The sequence below is a fragment of the Aspergillus melleus genome, assembly GCF_016097325.1.
Source record: "Aspergillus melleus strain CBS 546.65 chromosome Unknown contig3, whole genome shotgun sequence".
Lineage (NCBI taxonomy): Eukaryota > Fungi > Ascomycota > Eurotiomycetes > Eurotiales > Aspergillaceae > Aspergillus > Aspergillus melleus.
In genome coordinates, this window is record NW_025763372.1 from 1597730 (window position 1) to 1617219 (window position 19490).

Consider the following 19490-nt stretch of genomic DNA (forward strand, 5'->3'; position numbering starts at 1 on the left):
TTTTTGAGGTGGAAGCAAGAACAAACTATACAACCTACAAGGCCGAAAGCCCCGTACAGGTCGAGATCCTTGCACCACCTGTCATGTTTCGAGAGCCCTTTGACCAAGAGACCGAGGTGATCCTAGTTGGAGGCATCAATGTATTGAAGCCGGCCTTGCTTCTGAATGCAAAATGCGGCTCAGTCTCTGGACGAAATACAGACGAGAGAAGAAGAGCCGATTTTCACGATATTCACTTTCTTCTTCAACTCTGCGCCGATTACCCAGAATATCTTCCAAAGGCCAGCGAAGTTCCTAGAGCAACAAAGCAATTTGTCCACGATATTATCCAGCTTTTTGGAGACGAAGATGCTTGGGTTCAAGCTGGTTATGACTTAGAAACGGGTTTGTCTTATCTGCTTCCTTTACATAAATGCCACAGCTGACGTATATGTATTAGGGCATTTTCACAGAAACTAACTAGGCTGTGTTGCCCACTGCATAAGCATGAATAGTCCTTCGATCAAGAGGATTGATCATTCCCCCAGGCATATCCAGGGAATAGGTGACGTAGACAAGGCCGGCCCAGCCGCACCCACGCTTGAGCTGCTCTCTAGGATCCTTTCTGTCTACAACGGTGGGCAACTGGCAAGCCCTTCACGCACTCACCAATGAATACACGCATATTTAGGCCAAGGGATAGGAGGAAAGGCAAACCGGTTGGATCGTTTTTATTCTGTATATTAGACCTCTTAGCTTGGCACGTCCCCATGCCCTAGGGAGACTCTAGGGAGGCGTTAATGAAGACGACTACAACTAGTACTACTGTTATTAATAGTGTTTGTTCCTTTTTAGTGCAGTGGAATATTTGCTATACAATGCAACATGTATGCATAAACACAAGTTGGGAACAGACCTGACATTGTTTATTATTTCCTAGCAACCAGCAGAGTCAGAACACGGAATAGTAGACTAATCCCACGGCCCAATCTCCTGACGATCCGCGGGGGCGATCGGCAGGCACGCCGTGCCCCAAGCAGCTTGTCGCCCGACGCTGATTCGGAAGCTCCCCAAAGGAGTCTAGTCCGGTCAAGGTAGGCTTCGGTGATCGTGTGATTTCCCTAGTCGGACTGAGAAGAGAATGGAAGAATTCTCCCAACGCGTCGGCACTAAAGTCATTGAGAAGCTGCTACGAAAGGATATAGCTTTCGCCGAGGTCCAGCATCGTGTCGAGTTTGGCGCGGAAAAGTTTGGACGCTAGAGTGAGACGTTTCGAAGATACTAGGGCTCGCAGTTTGATGACTCGGTCTCCGTTGTTTTGCTGATCGCTCAATAGAGCAGGAGGGTCAGATGGCTTCTCAGGTGTCCTGAGCGCATTCAGATGCGTAGCCCGGGTGCTCCTCAACGGAGAGAATAATGTCACCTTCTGAATCTACGACATAGTGATTTGGATCCATGGTTGGATCTTGTAATTGAAGGCGAATGACGGAAATGAAGATATAGGGAAAGGTAAGACGCTGGTAAAGGTTGTGTTGGAAGGGTTGAACAGGACCGAGAGTGAAGCCTTCTGTATTGGCGTTGCGATAGTAGTCTCACACGCAAGAACCCCAGTTGATGTCAAAGTATGGTGTAGTGAGTAGGTGCATCAACTGAAGTGTAGCATGGTCACTTAGGCGACAGCAACTCGGCTGCGGTAGATGATAATGATCAAGTAAAGAGAAGGACAGATGAGTTGAAACAAAGGATACTGATAACTAATGAAGATCGATCAAGTAAATGGTATGGAGGTTGTAATTCGTAAACTCATCATCAACTATAAAGATCTGTTCTATAGGTGAGAAATGATAATGTATGCAAAAGTTTCCAACAGGAATCATCTCTGTATAACAAGGAGAATCTCTCTATTCAAAGTAACCGGGGTACAACCAGTTCAGCTTCTCCTTGACCTCGGGGTTCCAGTGAGGCAGAGGAGTGCTGACGCCGAACTTGATAGATCCCTCGACGTGCTTGGCCTGGACAAGCTCGGAGTTCTTCTCCGCAGACAGTTCGTCCAAGACGGCGGTCACGAAGCGCTTGGCGTTCTCAGCGTTGGCCTTCATGTTGCCCATCACCATCTCGACGGTGACGTCGGCGGTGGACTCGTGCCAGCAGTCATAGTCGGTGGACATGCAAATCATCTGGTAGGCGATTTCGGCCTCACGGGCCAGCTTCGACTCGGGAAGGCAGGACATGTTGATCACGCTGCCGCCCCACGAACGGTAGAGCTTGCTCTCGGCGCGAGTGGAGAATTGGGGTCCCTCTGTGCGATGGTTAGACATTCGCATTCAAGAAAAACAAGCTGACAAAAAGATCACAAGTAGAGTAACATACCCATGCAGACCAGGGTACCCCGGTCATGAAGAACGACTCCCTCGCCCTCCAGAGTGTGACCGCAGGCCCGGACAATCTTGGCTACACCCTCGTCGAACGGGTCGCCAAAGGGAACGTGGGCGACGGCGCCTCCCTCGAAGAAAGTGAAGGGGCGGATGCCCTTGGTGCGGTCGATGACCTGGTCGGGGATCACGAAATCACGGGGCTTGATCTCCTCCTGCAGACTGCCGACGGCCGAGAAAGCAATGATGGTGCGGACGCCAATGGAGCGGAGGGCGGCGATGTTGGCACGGGCGGGCACCTCGTGGGGCGCGATCTGGTGGTGCGAGCCATGGCGGCTTAGGAAGGCGACGGCGACGGTCTGGTTGTTGTGCGAGCACTGGTGGTGCAGGATCGTAATGGGGGAGGAAGGCTTGCCCCAGGGAGTCGTGATGTCCAACGAGGCGACCTGGGAGAAACCAGGGAGCTCACGAAGGCCAGTTCCGCCGATGACGGCGATGCGGACGGGGTCTATAAGGCAATAACTGGGTCAACGTGGCTACAATGGGGACAAAATGTGATTTTCCGCCGAAGGAAGGGGTTCAATGTTACCCTGATAAGTGGAGGGAAGAGCGGCCATTCTGCGAGCTAGTTGTTTCGCGGATTCTATCCTTCTAAGGGGCTTTGTGGTTTTAGTAGAGAGAGCGCGACGAAGAGAAGAGATGGCAAGCATACAACGGAGAGCAAAGATGGAGGAAGGAGGGAAGATGGGAATGGAATCTTTCTGGCTTCAAATCACGAAAACTCCGCGGCGGGGTCGAGGGGCTTATCGCCACGTGGTGTCCCTTCAGGCACCAAGGCATGCAGGCAGCCAGGCCGGCCCTCGCCGACGCCCTTCCTTCTTCTTCATCCCTTTATCTCTCCTTCAACTTGTCGCTTATCAACGGCACTCATATATTGCTATCTCCCATCTATGTACAAATTCATACTAATTCCTGCAAGATGATCCAACCTAAGCAGGACGCCATTCGTAATGATGAGGCCCCTTTCTCACCGGTCCCGGATCCTCTCCTTCCACCCCGGGCCTGTCATATGAATGAGCCCCGAAGAAGTCCATCTGCCCTTCCATGAATTTCGTGGGCAGTTCCGTGCCACCGACATACTTGAGGTATTCCAGAGTCGCGGAGAACGAAGGGATATACTGGTCATAGACGGTTCCTTGGATCACGAGCTCCTTGAGACTGGGGAAATCCTTGTGCAACTCTTGCGCAATCTCGTCGACGTTTTTCAGATTGGTGAGGCGCGTAGCGCCGGTCAGTGCCGGCTGTAGAAGATCAGCAATGGCCTCGGATCGGATGATACAGCCTGCGCGCCAGATTTGCAGGCATTTGCCCAGGTCAATATCCCAGCCTTCGTCCTGAGATGCGCGTGCAATCAATTCTAGACCCTGGCAGAATGAGGCCAGGAAGGTGCAATAGACTGCGCGCCGCAGAGTCTCAATGAAAGCTTTGCGATCCTGGATTCCCTCGATAACTCGAGGGCTCGGTAGCTGCAGCTTCTTCGCAGACTCAACTCGTTCTGCGCGATTTCCACTGGCCACTCGCAAGTAATGGGCGGTGGCTAGAGAAGGAGCAGACACATGTCGGGCAGCCGAATCCATGATGGACCAGAACGGCGTTCCTTCGGTATTATCGTCGTCCTGTACAACTTTGTCAAGGACTTCGTCCAGCACGTATCCGTCAGATTCCTTGGTGTGCAGCATGTCCACCGCAATTTCGAGTAAGTAATTGTTTCGTAGTTCCCCTTCATGGTTCCACTTGTCGAAAATGTCCCCGATCTCGTCATAGTTGAAGCCCAGTCCATAGTGAAGGATGGACCAGGCCTCCGCAAGGGTGGACAGCATTCCCCCCTCGATGCCATTGTGCATCATTTTCACGAAATGACCCGAACCTGCAGGTCCGATTCGCGTGACACACGGCTTGCCCGTCTTTGAATCTTTGGCTGCGTATCGTTCCAGCAATGGCATGACAAGCTGCAGTGCTTTCGCATCGCCCCCAGGCGACAAACTCGGTCCCCGACGTGCCGCTTGATATCCTCCCGACACACCCATTCCAATCCAAACCACCCCGAGATCTGCGCATTCTTTCTGCCTCCTCTCCGTGCGCCGGTAGTTCTCATTCCCGCCGTCGAGGATAATATCTCCGGGGTTCAGCAAGTCCTTTATCGCGCCCAAGACGTTATCCGCGGGGGCACCATGCGTAATCGAGAAGATGAACAGCTTGCGATCATCCCTGCCGTCCAAGCTTTTCGTGAAATCCTCAATTTTATAGTATCCCGAGATCTTACCCTTGTAGTTCTCCTCCTTTGCGCCCTTGATGACCTCATCCACATTCTTGTGATTGACGTCCCAAATGGACACATCCAGGCCGATCTCCGAGAAGGCAAACGCCATGTTGGAGCCCATGTTGCCGGCTCCGACGATGCCGATGCATTTGAAAGGTAGTGGCTCATTCTGTGTCGACATGATGCTGAGTGATCGAAATCATAGGATACGCAATAGTCTCTGATGAAGTTGAAGTTTCAACTTGCCATTCTTGAGTGCACCGTATATACTTCGGACATTCCACGATGACTAAATAGACAGCAAACCGGGTAGAAAATAGGGTTACATCATGTCTACAGCATCAGCTACTTTACTGTGTAGTCAAGACCGGTGGATCCCAATTGACTTCATCTCATCATTACATCATCCACCTTCCTATAGTTCACTCACTTTAACTCACTAACTCACTCCCCCCAAAAAAACTCTTACTCTGTTCCTGAGAAGACAAAGTTCAATTTCAAATCCTATACATGGACTTTTAACCCCTAGCAAGAAGAAACGAACAAAAAGAAAGGAGAATGTCATCCCAACCCTACCGACAAATCCCCTTCTCCTATGCCACCTGCTCCATCAACGCCTCCTCCCTCCCCGCCAAACTCGCCGCCATCTCCAAAGCAGGCTTCACGGGCATCGAGCTCGCATTCCCGGATCTCCTCGACTACGGCGCTCATGTATTGGGCCATGCCGTGGCAGACGACAACGAGGATGAGTTAGTCCAGGTCGCGGGGAAGGTTCACGAGCTGTGTCGCGAGCATGGGCTGGAGGTGATGATGCTGCAGCCGTTTGCGAATTTCGAGGGTTGGCCGAGGGGGTCGAGGGAGAGGGATGATGCGTTTCGGAGAGCGAGGAGGTGGATTGCGGTTATGGGGAAGTTGGAGACGAAGATCTTACAGGTGTGTTCATTCGCTTTTTCCTAACTATAGTTTATCTTATGGATCAATTGGGGAGGGGGGCGGGGTAGAAAGTACGATTCAAGCTAACAAAGATTTGATAAAGGTCGGATCGACCGATGTACCCGTGGAAAACCTCTCCCCGAGTCGCGAGAACGTCATCGCCGATTTACGCGAACTGTCGGATCTGCTCGCCGAGCGGGACATGCGGGTCGCATACGAGAACTGGTGCTGGTCGACGCACGCGCCAACATGGAAGGATGTATGGGAGATCGTGCGCGACGTGAAGCGCCCGAACGTTGGATTATGTCTGGATACGTTCCAGACGGCGGGCTCGGAATGGGCCGATCCGACAACGGAGTCCGGGCGCATGGAAGACAATCCCCTCGGACTGATGAATCAGCGGCTGGAGCAGTCGCTGGCGGAACTGGCGAGGGAGGTGCCCCCGGAAAAGATCTATCTGCTGCAGGTGTCGGATGCGTATAAGCCGACGACGCCGCTGGAGGCGGAGAGGCTGGATGGGATGTGGCCGCGCGCGCGATGGAGTCATGACTATCGCCCGTTGCCGTATGATGGGGGATACATGCCCATTGAGGCGGTGGCGAGAGCGGTGCTGAAGACGGGGTTTCGAGGATGGTTCTCCATGGAGGTGTTTGATGGAGGGCCGGATGGTCGGGGGAAACAGTATGATCCCGAAGAGTACGCGGCGAAGGCGATGCGCAGTATGAAGGAGTTTCTGGAGAAGTCGGAGCGAACCTGTATAGATAATCATTGATCTTGGATACGGTGTAGAGAACTTGTAATGATATATAGAGTTTTCATTCAGATACAGTCAATTGCCATAACATTCATAAGCGAAGCTTTTTATATCGCCAAAGAGTCTGTCATACAAAACGCCTAATATGATGCAACATGAGACGAGCAAATGGAGTACACACCAACAATGGGGGAATATAATATAGACCAAAAAGTCAAGGAAAGAGCAAAAATATCAGATCAAATCTCGCAAGCCAATAGGTTTAGCTTAGGCGTTGCTGGGGTAGGGGACGTTGTAGGTAGGGCAGAACTCCTCCTTGATGGAACGCAGGCTGACGAAGCGAGAAAGCAGGTTTCCACTGCCGGCCTTGTCGTTGGTGCCCGAGGCACGCGCACCTCCGAAGGGCTGCTGTCCGACGACGGCACCGGTGCTCTTGCAGTTGAGGTAGAAGTTACCGGCGGTGTTCCTCAGAGCGTCGTCGGCCAGGCGGAGGACCTCACGGTCGCGGGCAAAGACGGCGCCGGTCAGACCGTAGTCACCGGTCTGGTCGACCTTCTCGCAGATCTTGGTGAAGTCGGCGTCAGTGGCATCCTCGTAGGTGTGGATCACGAGAACAGGGCCGAAGAGTTCACGGGACAGGAGAGGGTGGTCGGGATTGGTGGTGTGGTAGATGGTAGGCTGGATGTACCAGCCCTTGGAGGAGTCGTAGGTGCCTCCGGCGATCAGCTTCAGCTCGGGGTCCTGCTTGGCCTCGTCGATGACCTGGGCCAGCTTGTTGAACGAAGCCTCGTGGATGACGGGACCGCAGAAGTTGGTGAAGTCGGACGGCTCGCCGACCTTGAGCTTCTTGGCCTCGGCCGCGATGTCCTCGAGGAACTCCTTGGAGATCGAGTTGGCAACGTACGCGCGGGAGGTGGCACTGCACTTCTGGCCCTGGAACTCAAAGGCACCACGGATGGTCTGAACGACGGCGTTGCGAACGTCGGCCGACTTGTGAACGAGGTGGAAGTTCTTTCCGCCGGTCTCACCGACGATGCGAGGGTAGCTGCGGTACTTGCCCTCGGCAACACGGTTGGCAATCTGTCCGTAGAGGCTGCGGAAGACGCTGGTGCTACCGGTGAAGTGGAGAGCGGCAAACTCGGGGTGGTTGAGCACGGTGTTGGTGACTTCCTCGGCCTCTCCGGGAACGAACTGGATGACGTCCTTGGGCAGACCGGCCTCAAGGAGGATCTGGTGGACCAGCCAGTTGGAGGCGATGGCAGACGGCGAAGGCTTCCAGACGACCACGTTACCCATGAGAGCGGGAGCACCGGCCAGGTTACCACCGATGGCAGTGAAGTTGAAAGGACTAATGGCATAGACGAAACCCTCCAGAGGGCGGTATTCGACGCGGCTATTCCGGTTAGCTTCGTTCGCATCAAGGATATGAAGGTTGCCACTCACTTCCAGACTCCCGGGGCGTGGTGCACCGGCTGCTGGGCATACAGCTCCTCGGCGTACTTGACACCGAAGCGGAAGAAGTCGCACAGCTCGGCCGCCGAGTCAATCTCAGCCTGCCAGGCGTTCTTGCCCTGACCGTGCATGGTCAGAGCCATGATGTCGTAGCGGTACTTAGTCGAGATCAGGTCGGCCGCCTTCAGGAAAACGCTGGCACGGTCGGCGAAGGAGGTGGCGGCCCAAGACGTGCGAGCCTTCAGAGCGGCGTCGATCGCGGCCTGGACATCGGCTGCGGAGGCATGGGAGTAAGTGGCCAGAGGGGCGTGGGTGGAGGGGCTGGCCTGAGTGAAGGATTGAGAGCTGTTGATCTATTGAGGATTTTTGATTAGAAGAGATTTCTCGAAGAAGTGTTCGATTGAACGTCAGTTAACGCACCTCCTTGCCCGCAATCACCAGAGGAACGTTGAGGGGAGAGTTCTGCTTGTGCTTGGCCAGAGCTTCTTCCAGGCCCTTGCGATCGGGCGATCCGGGGGCGTAGTGTTTCTACATCATCAATTAGCTCCATGGCAACGCAGTTGGACCGACTCGCATAAGAAACACCTACGTTGGGTTCGTTGTCAATTCGAGGGACCTTGAAGGTGGCGTAGGAGCCCATGGCGCGAACGCCGGAGCGAGCGAGGCTGGCCTTCGCCAATGGCAGGCCCCGAGCACGAAGGAAGAGAGAGGAATGCATGGTGAAATCAAGACTTCTCTCCGAAGGGATGATGAGTAGAAGACGAGGTGCAGCGGAGAGAAGAGGAGAAGAGGAGAAGAAAGAGAAACGCGGGGAAGCTGGACTTTAAGAGTAGGGGTTAGTCAGCACGCAGCTGGCAGTGCTCTGTTCTCTGTTCTACTCTGTAAGATACATGCCGTAAGTAATGAAATTGAATATTGGCATTTAATAATAAGAATGTTAATTCCAGCGGAACTGCATGTCTCCCTGGCCTTTCACGGAGTGGCAGGAAGTAGATCCGGCTCGTCTGCCGGGTGGGACGCGACCGGCCCGGCAGCGCTTCTTATCCTCCTCACTCTACTCTCTTCCGGTCAACGAGAGATTGATTCTACTATCAGTAATTACATTATACAGTGCGGCCATCAATTTCATGCTGTATTCAGGTCGGTCGTTCGTTCCCCTCGGAAGACTATGACATGCAGACCTTCAGATTCTAGGCGTCTTCTAGACTTCTCGACTTTATGATTCATGATTCAAGATTAAACTAAAAAAAAAAAAAAAGAAAAAAGTTGTCTCCGCTTCCCCGCACCGGTCGCTATGACGTCATACTACTTGGGGACAGTCTGTACGCCATGCATACTATAGACTATAGACTCTCTGTCTGTGTGTTGTCTCCGTGTTAAAGTGTCCAACGTGTAAATTTATTTTACTGTTGACCGGCTGACGCTTAATTGACATTCTATCCCCTTATCGAGGTTTTCAATGCTAAGCAATCCACCACCACACTCGCTCCAGCCAATTCCGCGGCTGCCGCTCAAAGTCCTCCTCGCACAGTCGATCAATCTCCTCTTTGCCCGTGAAGAGATCGATTTCCGATACCTTGGTCATCCACGGAGTGCGGTACCAGATCTTGTGACCTACATACAACGCCACGAATATCGCGATCACCAGATACGACACCAGGAAGTCCGCGGCGGTGAATTGTCCGGGAAAGAACACGGCGTACCCATTCGTCAAGGTCAACACGCTCACAATCAGAATGATGAAATAGGAACCCCACGGCTGCAAGGGAGTCCGAAAAGGCAGTGTGTCCAGCAGATTGTGAGCAATGAGGGCTTTGCGAAATCGCTGTACCACGGTCAATACGTACTCGATAATCCCCGAAGGAAAGGATTGGGATTGGGAACTCACCAAATACGCAATCGCTATCAATACCCAGTTGATGAAGCCACCCACTGTGGTGATGTTCGTGAACCAATAGAACACGTTTGCTCCGGAGCTGGAGAGGTTCAGATAAGAAAGCAATCCGATGGCCCAGGTGCTGATGACGGCCACATACGGGACGCCATTTCGGTTGCATCTCGCAAACACCTTGGGTGCGTGTCCGCCACAGGCCAGCGAGTATAGCGTTCGCGATCCGGCAAACAACCAGGCATTACCGGAGGACCAGGCAGAAATCAGAATAGCGGCATTGACCACATGGTCCAACCCGGCAATACCTGCGTTCTGGATTCCGATCACAAATGGACTGGCACCAGCACCAGAGCCCCCGTTGGCGACTCCCGAGAGAAGGCCTGGGTCATTGTATGCTACAGTGACTCCAATCACCAAACTGCCCAAGATATAGAATGTGAAAACTCGGTAAATGAACCGCTTGGTGGCCTTGGGGATATTGCGTCGCGGCGCTTCGACTTCACCAGCTGCGGTGGTGATGAGCTCGGGCGAGAAAATGAATGAGAAGCCTGACTTGATAAGAGCCGTCCAGAACCCGAGGAAGCGCCCCGTGTTCCCCGGGACCAAATAGGGGTTGAATGCTCCCGGATTCTGCCAATATCGAAAGCCTAAGCGATCATGCTTGGGACTCCCTCCGAAGAACAGTACGACGCCCAGGATGATCAGGCCGATGATGGCAATGATCTTGAGCGTGGCAAACCAAAACTCGGCCTCGCCGTACCATGAAACGGCGACAATGTTGAGCACCAGGATTACTAGAAAGCTGTTGCGTCAGCCACTGCTACCAGTAGACTTGGCAGGCGCTGCAGCACATACCAACTAGCACTATTGTGATCCAGACCCCAACGTTGACGTACGTCGTCCAATATTCGATGATCAGGCCGGCAGCCGTCACTTCTGTTGCCAACAGCATGGCAAATGAATACCTAATAACCAGCGGGTAAGTTCTCCATCGTGGTCGGCGCTAGGTCCATGGTAGGATATTACCAATAATTGTATCCTGGGGCTGGTCAATAGAACTCATTCCCAGCGATCACAAAATTCGGATTGCCAGACTCACCCGCAGCAAAGCCAATACTAGGCTCCGTGAAGCGGCCTATCAGGTACGGGACTGAGATGCCCTTCACGGGTAAATAGGTGGTCATTTCGCCCAGAACATTCATGACCAGCCAGACAATCAGCGCCATGACGGCATAGCTCATGGATAGTGGTGCTAGTTGCACGTCAGCTTTATTCGCTCCACCCGTGTTTTGACTACCAAGTCCCCTTACCAGGTCCAACCAGAGAAAGGGTTGATCCAGCTCCAACAAAAAGACCCGTCCCGATGCAGCCGCCCATGGCAATCAACTGCAGTTGTCTTGATGACAGACCACGCTGGGTCTCGGTATTAACGTCATTCTGCGTCCCCAGCTCTATGGACTTGGTATCCCCATAGCCGTACGTCTCTGACACCTGGGGTGCAGGCTTGGCCTCCTCAAGGGTTTTGGGTGAGACACTCATCCTGAGGCAGCGGGGGGAAGAAGATAATAAATGTTCCGTATGCGTTGATCCACGAAAATGGAGTCGGAGCTATACATATAGAACCCTGCTACATTAGACATCTACGTACGGGGTAGATACTAGATAGTAGGCGAGAGATAACTAGATATAGAGCTTATCGTTCCAGGGCACAAGATAAGGTTTACGTATTCAGTCTAGAGTCGAGATTTCAGAAACAAGAAGGATGCAAAGAAAGCCCAGATGGCATGGGCGCAAAGCTTATCGTTCGAAAACGCCATAGTAGATTCGGGGAGGTGAGCCGCCTGGACGCGGAAGTAGGGCTTAGATATCGGCATCCTGCCGACGGATCGAAAGTATGCGGCTTTCCCAAGATCTATGCACCATGATGGAACATACTACCCGACCACATGTCGATTGTCTTTTTCCCCGTAGTTTGATCAAGCAATACTGGGGATTTCTCCGCATTAATAGACCCAGAATATATCCAGATATCACGCTGGTCATTGAGTTAGAACGATCGAAAGTTACCATGACTAACGGAAACGGCTGGAGTTAGGGTAAGGCTTGACAAAGCTAAGGTTAGATAAGGATTCTTATCAGCTATGACAATTCCAGTCGCGAGGAGGTACCTAATGAGAATAGCGTCAACCTTGTCGCGGATGGAGTCATTGGGATGAAAGCTTGGCAATCAGACAGTAGACACTAGACACCCCGCCATATATATAGAAAGTGGTGCCTGACAATCCAGGCAAGCAAGACTCAGCACGAGTCGGGCCGAGACCAGCAGCTGATCCCGTGACCCTAGGTGCAGGATCTGATAAGGGAACGATAAGCCCTTTGACCGGCCCGGTTGACGCATGGATCCGCCCGGGGTGGGGCCCTTCCACCGGCCCGTATTGCCGGCCTCTTTTGCTCTGGAATTTTCACGGTGTAGTTTTTGATTTCTATGCAGCAGCCAGCTAGATGGCAAGTATTACGGAGGAGTATATACTACGGACAGGCCCTGCGACCGGCACCAGAACGAGTCGGCCGGCTCGAGACTCCCCCATACTGTGCGCAGGCCACAGGGCGTAACGCCGCACATTCCCCCGTCTTTGCTGATCGTCCCAGGGTAGGGGGAGCTTGGCTCCAAGATCCCCGGGTAGCACAGTAGCGGCCGATCGCATGCAGAGCAACCGAATGAGCATTGAACACCCGTCCGTATGCGTAGACAGTATGGTAGACAATCAGCCCTCGACACCCGTACAGAGTATGCATAATGATGTAGATAGCACGACATGCTACCAGCTGACATTGATATTCCCTACGGTCATTTGGCCTTTTGATGATGAGGATTGGAAACCAATGTCATCGTTACCAAATGAAACCAAACCAAAGCAGTCAGGTGGGAAGGCGAGAGGCAAAGCATTAGTCAGGGCCAACTTGCCGCCAACCGGCTCGAGAGCGGTTTCCACCGGCTACCTTTACCGTACCCTCATAACTAACGAGTAGACTATTGACCACCGCAGAATAATTATCATGGCCACTATTATTATTATTTTCTCGGTGTGGATGCTCCCCTCCATGCTATCTTCTCCTGATCGTTCTTCCGGTCATCTTCATCTACTTAACCATCCCCCATCTTTCTCTTCTTCCCACGCCTTCTTCTTGCCATAGCTTCTCCATCCCATCCTTATCTCTTTATCTACCAGGAAAACCATCGCCCATCCTCCCCTCCTTCCGCCCACAATGAGAGCTCCCCGCCGTTCCATGCGGACGCTATCGAGCCTCCCCGCATCCTACGCGAATGTGAGATACGTGAGCCGTACCAGCAACGCGAAGTCGTCGCTGGCATCTGCCACCGGCGCCACCAGCAATGTGTGGCAACAACTTCCCCCCAAGACTGGCTCTGCCTCCCCACTGGCTAAGTTGCCGCTGTCATCCGTCCTGCGATCGCTCATGATCCTGTCGGTCTCGTCCTCTAAGCTTCTCTTGAAGCCTTGCATCTATACGCTTTCCATGCTGGCCCACCCCAAGACGCCCGTGCTTGATGTTGCCAAAAACCCCTTCTTGAACCTCCTGGTCAAGCACACCATTTACAAGCAGTTCAACGCCGGCGAGAACAAGCTGGAAGTTCAGCGATCCATTGAGGATATCAAGCAGCTGGGATACCGCGGCGTGCTGCTGGGTTATGCCCGTGAAGTGCTCGTTGGCGAGGGCGACGCCGACCCGCTGGATGAGAAGGCTGCGCGCGAGGAAATCCAGATGTGGCTGGATGGAACTCTCCAGACTGTTGACATGGCTCAGGAGGGTGATTTCGTTGCCCTGAAGTTCACCGGTATGGGTGTTCAGGCGCTCCAGCTCCTGCAGCAGCAGGCCATGCCTTCTTCCTACATGGATGCTTCGATTCAAAAGGTTTGCGACCTGGCCATTTCGCGCAACGTTCGACTGCTCGTCGACGCCGAGGAGCAGGCCGTGCAGCCCGGAATTGAGGAATGGACGATGAAGTACCAGAAGTACTGCAACTCGCAGACCCCCGGCCGTGCCATCTTCTACAACACCTACCAGGCATACCTGTGCTCTACCCCGACCACTCTCGCCAGACACTTGGAAACTGCCCGCCAGGACGGATACACCCTCGGTGTCAAGCTGGTCCGGGGTGCGTACCTCAAGACCGAGCCTCGTCACTTGATCTGGGCTACCAAGGAGGAGACCGATGACTGCTACGACGGCGTCGTGGAGGCTCTTCTGACCCGTCGCTACAACTCGATGCTGCAGTCCGCCTCGAAGGAGCACCAGACCGAGCTGCCCTCTGTCAACGTCATCGTCGCCACCCACAACCGGGATTCCGTCCGCAAGGCCCACGCCCTCCGCATGCAGCAGGCCATGCAGGGTGACAACCAGGGCGTTGATCTCTCGTACGCCCAGCTTCAGGGAATGGCCGACGAGGTCAGCTGCGAGCTCCTGCAGGGCTTCCAAGGCCCCGAGACAAACAAGCCCTCTTCGATGGAAACCCCCAACGTGTACAAGCTTCTGACTTGGGGATCGGTCAAGGAGTGCATGGGTTTCTTGCTGCGCCGCGCGGTTGAGAACACCGAGGCTGTTGGCCGCACAAAACAGTCCCAGGAAGCGATGTTCGGAGAACTTAAGCGACGAGTGTTTGGTTCCAAGAACTAAACTTGTTCTCTCGACGATTCTTTCACGTACCTTCCTCCCCTGGACATGATTCACGCACTTGCATATATTACTCTTTTCTTTTCGCTTGATTCCCTCGATGTCCTGTTGTTGGCGAAAATTTGCATCTAGATGGCGTTTACAAATAGTTGATCATTGTTTGATACTGACAATTGGATAACAATTGCTTGTTCTTCATCTTCTTTCGGACATCTGTAGTCGATGCGGGGAACCACGTAGCTTTTCTCTAATCTCTCCAACTCTTATCGCTTCCTCCACCCCGCATTTTCCCACAACCACAACGTCCAAGACTACACGCGACATCGATCAGCGCCTGTTCACTCAAATTTTCGGTGTGTGATCTGTCGGGATAGGATTCCTTGGCCACGGGCGTAAGCTTGCCAGTCGACTTGCTGACCCTCCGATATCGCCGCTCTTGGGCATCGCTGCTACAACAACTAGGGACGGCGTGCTTATATTCTTCTATCGGTGCCTTCGTCTTACTTTTGTTCAACTACTCCAGGTGCATACCTCCCTAAGCAAATACAGAGGAAATTCTCGAATCGCCATACCTAACCTCACGATGCATCTCCTGTCCGAACCGAATGTCGCCCAGCTGCTACGTCAGTTGACCCAAGAACAATGTCACGACTTTCTCGACGCTCTGTCCGAGGCTCTTGTCACAGTATCGTCCCAAGCCCGGTCAGCAGAGTCCGAGAAGACGATTCACCAGCCCCTACGCACTACTATTACCACCAAAGACAACAACCTGTCGCTCTTCATGCCAGTTTCCAACACCATTAACACGGGGTTCAAAGTAGTGACCGCCTCTCAGGCGAATGGAATCATCGGCGTTATCAATATCTTCTCGCCGGAAGGCAAATTGCTCGGCTTGCTCAGCGCCGCGGAGATCACTGCATTCCGCACGGCGCTCGCGATCATGACATTGTTCATCCGCTGTACCTCTTTGAAGAAAGAGAACGTCGTGATCTTTGGCTCCGGGAGACAAGCCGAGTGGCATGCGCGTCTAGCCCTGATCCTCGTCCCGAGCCAGATCCGACGGATCGTGTTCATCAATCGCGGTCGCAAGAGGCTCGACGAGATGAGCGACATGATCTCCGAACTGCAATCCGCCCATCCAGACGTGGCTATCTCTACGCTAGCAAAGGAAGATTCTCCGGATTATGCGCAGCGATTGCAGTCGGAACTGGCGGCAAGCGACGTGATTTTCAGCTGTACCCCTGCGACCGAACCTAACTTCCCACACTCTTATCTACTCCCGTTCAAGCCCCGGTTTATCTCGCTGATTGGATCCTACAAGCCTCATATGCAAGAGATCGACACAGAGACTGTTCTATCCGGCGGAGGAAAGGTGTATGTGGATTCCAAAGAGGCCTGTCTGGAGGAGTCGGGAGAACTCATCCGGGCGCGAATCCAAGAAAGCCAACTGGTCGAGCTGGGTGACCTCTACGAGAGACAGGGGAAGTCGGAGCCCGTTGAAATTCCCGATGGATGTAATGTCGTCTTCAAATGCGTGGGAATGGGGATTATGGATCTGGTCATCGGCAAGAAGTTATTAGATGTTGGTAAGGAACGGGGGCTGGGGATGGAAGTCGATGGATTCTAGAATGCCGGGTCCCTTTTGCTGTAAATAGGCCAGTCGATAGGGATGTGAGATGAGACCCATGGAATATTCTCGGTCAAAGTCGGTGGATAGTCAGATTTATATAGTCCCAAGTAGTGCGCCCTCTTAGGACTTCACCGACACCGGGAGGAACTAGAGAGATAAGCAACCCCACACACTGAATGTTCCATTTCGGTTCTCAGAAAATTCCCTATCTAATTTTTGAAACGAAAAAGAACAAGTGAGATCGACTTCGCAGACGTAGCGGCGGTGCTTGTCGAAGCGAACCAGACTTAATCTCCGCAGCTCCAGCGGAACCTTTTTCTCTTTTCCCGCTCTCTCCGTCTCTCTCGCTTTCTCCTTCTCTTCTGTCCAAGATAAAACTAGCCCCGGCAACCATTTCATCCTCCCTCGGTCCGGTGACTACCCTGACCTTTCCGTCGCCCTCCTACAATGCTCCTGTTCCTTCGTCGTCCTCCTTGATCACGACCGCGATGGACGATGCGCCAACAACCCCGGCTGGTCTCGGCCAGCAGAAACGACCCCGCGTTGCGGAGGAAAACCGCAAGCGTGCTGTTCGAGCGTATGTTCCACCCCACGTGGCTCCCACGATTCGCTTCTAGATCTTCTATCGCTGGAGATATAGTCCCGGGCAATTAGCTGACAGCTGCAGATGCGACGGGTGCCGTCGCGTGAAGGAGAAATGCGAGGGTGGCGTGCCCTGTCGGCGATGTCTGCGCTACCGTCGGCAATGCGTCTTCACACACCCCGACCATGCGGAGAAGATCGCACGATCCTCCTCGATATCGTATGACTCCCCATGCGTTCATCAACTTACTTTCTATTTCCCTGATGCTCCTATTTGCTTGTCACGTGCCAAGTGCTGACCGCTGGCTTGTCGCAGTCTTCTGGAACGAACGGCAGGGGTTAGTCGGAATAATCTGGCGGACTCGGAACGGATCCGGTACATGGAGCAAATCCTACAACATTACATCCCAAATATTTCGTTCGACCTGCAGTCGCTTCGAAAGACGGCTGAAGAGCTGAAACACAGACATCGGGGGTCCGACTCGGACGGCGGCCCCTCTATTCGCCTGGACGAGGAGGATTTCGAGGACCTAGCGATTGACGATGAAGATTTTACGATCAAAGCTCTCCCGGATAATACGACTCGTATGTCATACCTTTTGCGCTGGCTGGACCTTTCCCTTTCGGAGATTTCATGGCATGGGATAGTGGACTGATCGAAACGATGCAGAATACTCAGGGGAGTTTTCCTACCTGAATTTCTCCATGAAGATTCGACAGAAGATTGATGAATGGATGAAAACAGCGGCCCCAGAGGTAGTTCCCCCAACTCCATGGTTTGCGCTTCGTGCTGACATCCTCAGGCCACTACCGAAACAGAACTATTTGAGGAGCGATGGCGAGCGACGCAGCTTCAGTCGGGCTCGTCGCTCGTGTCCGCATCCATCACCTGTCTTCCGCCACGCTTTGTGGCCGATTTCCTAGTCCAGATATTCTTCAAATATGCGCAGACGAATAATTTCTACGTCGAGGAAGACTGGCTGCGGGACAAATTGAACATATGCTATACCAACCCCTCAAGCCTTTCCTCGAACGACGCGGGCTCTGTCTGCTCTCTACTGATGGTCCTGGCCGTCGGAACACAGTTTGCGCATATGGAATCTGCTACTCCAGTCAATCGTCTATCGTCCGACATGGCGATAATGGAAGACCATCACTTCTCGGAAGATGAAGTTGGTCTGACCTTCTATCAGTTCGCGTCCAAACTACTCCCAGATATCATTGCTACCGCTTCGATACGGAGCGTACAGGCGTGTCTACTTATTGGAACGTATCTGCTGCCGCTCGATACCTCGGGTCTCTGTTACACCTATTTTGGCTTGGCTCTCAAAATGGCCATCCAAAACGGCATGCACCGGAAGTATCTGGGAGAGGGCGTTTCTCCTCGGATGATTGAAGTGCGCAATAGAGTTTTCTGGACTGCATATACGATTGAAAAGTGAGACTCCCACGCAACTTCATCTGCAGTAATTAGAAGGGTATGTGCTTACATTGATTTAGGAGAGTCAGCATTCTTCACGGAAGACCGGTTTCTCTGTCGGATTCTGACGTGGATGCCGCTATGCCTGTCGATTTTCCGGCTTTGAAGCCTCCTGGACAGGTCTCCAACCATACCAACATGATCACTCTGATTACGCTGACGCTGAAACTGGGAGAAGTGGCCAATGAAATGTGAGTTCATTAATATGTCGATCAACCAACAAATGCAGCAGCTAATGAACGAACAGCTCCATTTTGCGAAAATCTAGCAAAGGCCAACAGCAAGACTGCCTCGAGAGAATGTTGACTATAAGGAAAAACCTAGTCGACTGGTGGTCTTCATTGCCCGAAGAGACCGATTGTCGGGATCTCAACCCGTCTGGCCCCTTATTCCGTTCAAATCTGCATCTGAAGCTGGATTACTGTTTGACCAGAATCTTCCTTGGACGCCCATTCTTATTCAGCAGTTTGAGGGGTGTCAACCTAAGCACATTGCTTGGACCAAATTACAAGCTGCCTTCAGGTGTCGCCAAAAACCGTACCATTCTAGTCACCGATTGCGTGGAAGCGGCCCTGGAGATTATCGACCTCTGCCGTCTCCTCCGTGATGAGAGTGGCCTCGCCCGCGCATCGTTCACCGAATTCAGCTCATGTCGTGCTGCCCTTCTTGTGATCCTGGCGCAGAGCTTAACCAAGCGCACTGAGCGACTTCGGGAGGCGCTTGAGAAGGGCATGGCGTTGATCAAGATCATGTCGATGGGTGTCGGTTCCGCACGGTCTGCTGTCAGCGTGATCGAGGCTCTCGAAAGAGCCATTCGTCGCTTGGAAGAGTGGAGCGAACGGCAAGCTCCCGGGAGCACAGGGGCAGCCGAGTCTGCATATGACCGCTTCAAAAACTGGGAAATGCTATGGAAGACGGGTCCTATATCACCCGAAACGGTGCCATACCAAGAGCCGTTCCCTCCCGGAAGAGGTGGTCTGCCACACGTGCCCGTTACGCCAATGACGGGCACATCTGGTGGGAATGATCCGATGGAAGGAGATGTGGCCAATACGGACATCACCGGCTCATCGGGCTTCACATCTCATCCTACGTTATCTGAAATGCCGCCGTTCGGATTCGATCATTTCGTCTCGAACCTCCCGCAGGAATTAGGGGAATTTAACGCGATCCCTTGTTTTGAGACGGATGTGCAGCAGGGGCTTACCGGTGATATGAAGAATTCGGATACGAGATGGATGCAGTTCATGAATGATTGATTAATTGGCTTGTTTTAGTGTTTGGTGACTATCATGGTCTGTACAGCGAGTGACCTTTGAATTTCAGCATGGCGGTGTTTTTCCTGTTAGCTGGTTTGGATACCTTCCATTACGTGCTTTGTCTGATATCTTTGAACGCTCGATGA

The 19490-nt window shown here is 52.9% G+C and overlaps 9 protein-coding genes across 9 annotated transcripts; 4 read left to right on the top strand and 5 right to left on the bottom strand.

The window, feature by feature from the left end:
* Window positions 1-1742: 1742 nt before the first annotated feature.
* On the bottom strand, window positions 1743-3115 carry MEU1 (S-methyl-5-thioadenosine phosphorylase). Its single transcript, XM_046087252.1, has 3 exons — window positions 2941-3115; window positions 2350-2859; window positions 1743-2278 (listed from the first exon to the last, which is right to left on the bottom strand). Exons 1-3 carry the CDS (start codon window positions 3059-3061, stop codon window positions 1881-1883), a joined length of 1029 nt encoding a protein of 342 aa, XP_045943219.1. The 5' UTR covers window positions 3062-3115; the 3' UTR covers window positions 1743-1880.
* A 225-nt stretch (window positions 3116-3340) lies between these two features.
* LDX57_005567 (6-phosphogluconate dehydrogenase, decarboxylating) lies at window positions 3341-4852 on the bottom strand (the record flags this gene model as incomplete). Its single annotated transcript, XM_046087253.1, has 1 exon — window positions 3341-4852. The coding sequence occupies one exon, from the start codon at window positions 4850-4852 to the stop codon at window positions 3341-3343; it is 1512 nt and encodes a 503-aa protein (XP_045943220.1).
* Window positions 4853-4934: 82 nt separating this feature from the next.
* prnC (delta-1-pyrroline-5-carboxylate dehydrogenase prnC) lies at window positions 4935-8701 on the bottom strand. Its single transcript, XM_046087255.1, has 4 exons — window positions 8400-8701; window positions 8231-8338; window positions 7802-8163; window positions 4935-7751 (listed from the first exon to the last, which is right to left on the bottom strand). Exons 1-4 carry the CDS (start codon window positions 8526-8528, stop codon window positions 6626-6628), a joined length of 1725 nt encoding a protein of 574 aa, XP_045943222.1. The 5' UTR covers window positions 8529-8701; the 3' UTR covers window positions 4935-6625.
* Window positions 5230-6376, top strand: LDX57_005568 (sugar phosphate isomerase/epimerase family protein; the record flags this gene model as incomplete). The annotated part of the gene is made up of 2 exons (XM_046087254.1): window positions 5230-5604; window positions 5708-6376. The coding sequence occupies 2 exons, from the start codon at window positions 5230-5232 to the stop codon at window positions 6374-6376; spliced, it is 1044 nt and encodes a 347-aa protein (XP_045943221.1).
* A 571-nt stretch (window positions 8702-9272) lies between the features above and the next one.
* On the bottom strand, window positions 9273-10653 carry LDX57_005570 (uncharacterized protein; the record flags this gene model as incomplete). The annotated part of the gene is made up of 3 exons (XM_046087256.1): window positions 9273-9635; window positions 9699-10495; window positions 10557-10653. The coding sequence occupies 3 exons, from the start codon at window positions 10651-10653 to the stop codon at window positions 9273-9275; spliced, it is 1257 nt and encodes a 418-aa protein (XP_045943223.1).
* A 97-nt stretch (window positions 10654-10750) lies between these two features.
* LDX57_005571 (uncharacterized protein) lies at window positions 10751-11240 on the bottom strand (the record flags this gene model as incomplete). The annotated part of the gene is made up of 2 exons (XM_046087257.1): window positions 10751-10953; window positions 11012-11240. The coding sequence occupies 2 exons, from the start codon at window positions 11238-11240 to the stop codon at window positions 10751-10753; spliced, it is 432 nt and encodes a 143-aa protein (XP_045943224.1).
* A 1728-nt stretch (window positions 11241-12968) lies between these two features.
* On the top strand, window positions 12969-14396 carry LDX57_005572 (proline dehydrogenase family protein; the record flags this gene model as incomplete). Its single annotated transcript, XM_046087258.1, has 1 exon — window positions 12969-14396. One exon carries the CDS (start codon window positions 12969-12971, stop codon window positions 14394-14396), a length of 1428 nt encoding a protein of 475 aa, XP_045943225.1.
* A 580-nt stretch (window positions 14397-14976) lies between these two features.
* Window positions 14977-16020, top strand: LDX57_005573 (putative proline utilization protein PrnX; the record flags this gene model as incomplete). Its single annotated transcript, XM_046087259.1, has 1 exon — window positions 14977-16020. One exon carries the CDS (start codon window positions 14977-14979, stop codon window positions 16018-16020), a length of 1044 nt encoding a protein of 347 aa, XP_045943226.1.
* A 491-nt stretch (window positions 16021-16511) lies between these two features.
* Window positions 16512-19344, top strand: LDX57_005574 (Zn(II)2Cys6 transcription factor; the record flags this gene model as incomplete). Its single annotated transcript, XM_046087260.1, has 7 exons — window positions 16512-16600; window positions 16691-16825; window positions 16922-17190; window positions 17276-17361; window positions 17409-18043; window positions 18106-18276; window positions 18333-19344. 7 exons carry the CDS (start codon window positions 16512-16514, stop codon window positions 19342-19344), a joined length of 2397 nt encoding a protein of 798 aa, XP_045943227.1.
* Window positions 19345-19490: the final 146 nt, after the last annotated feature.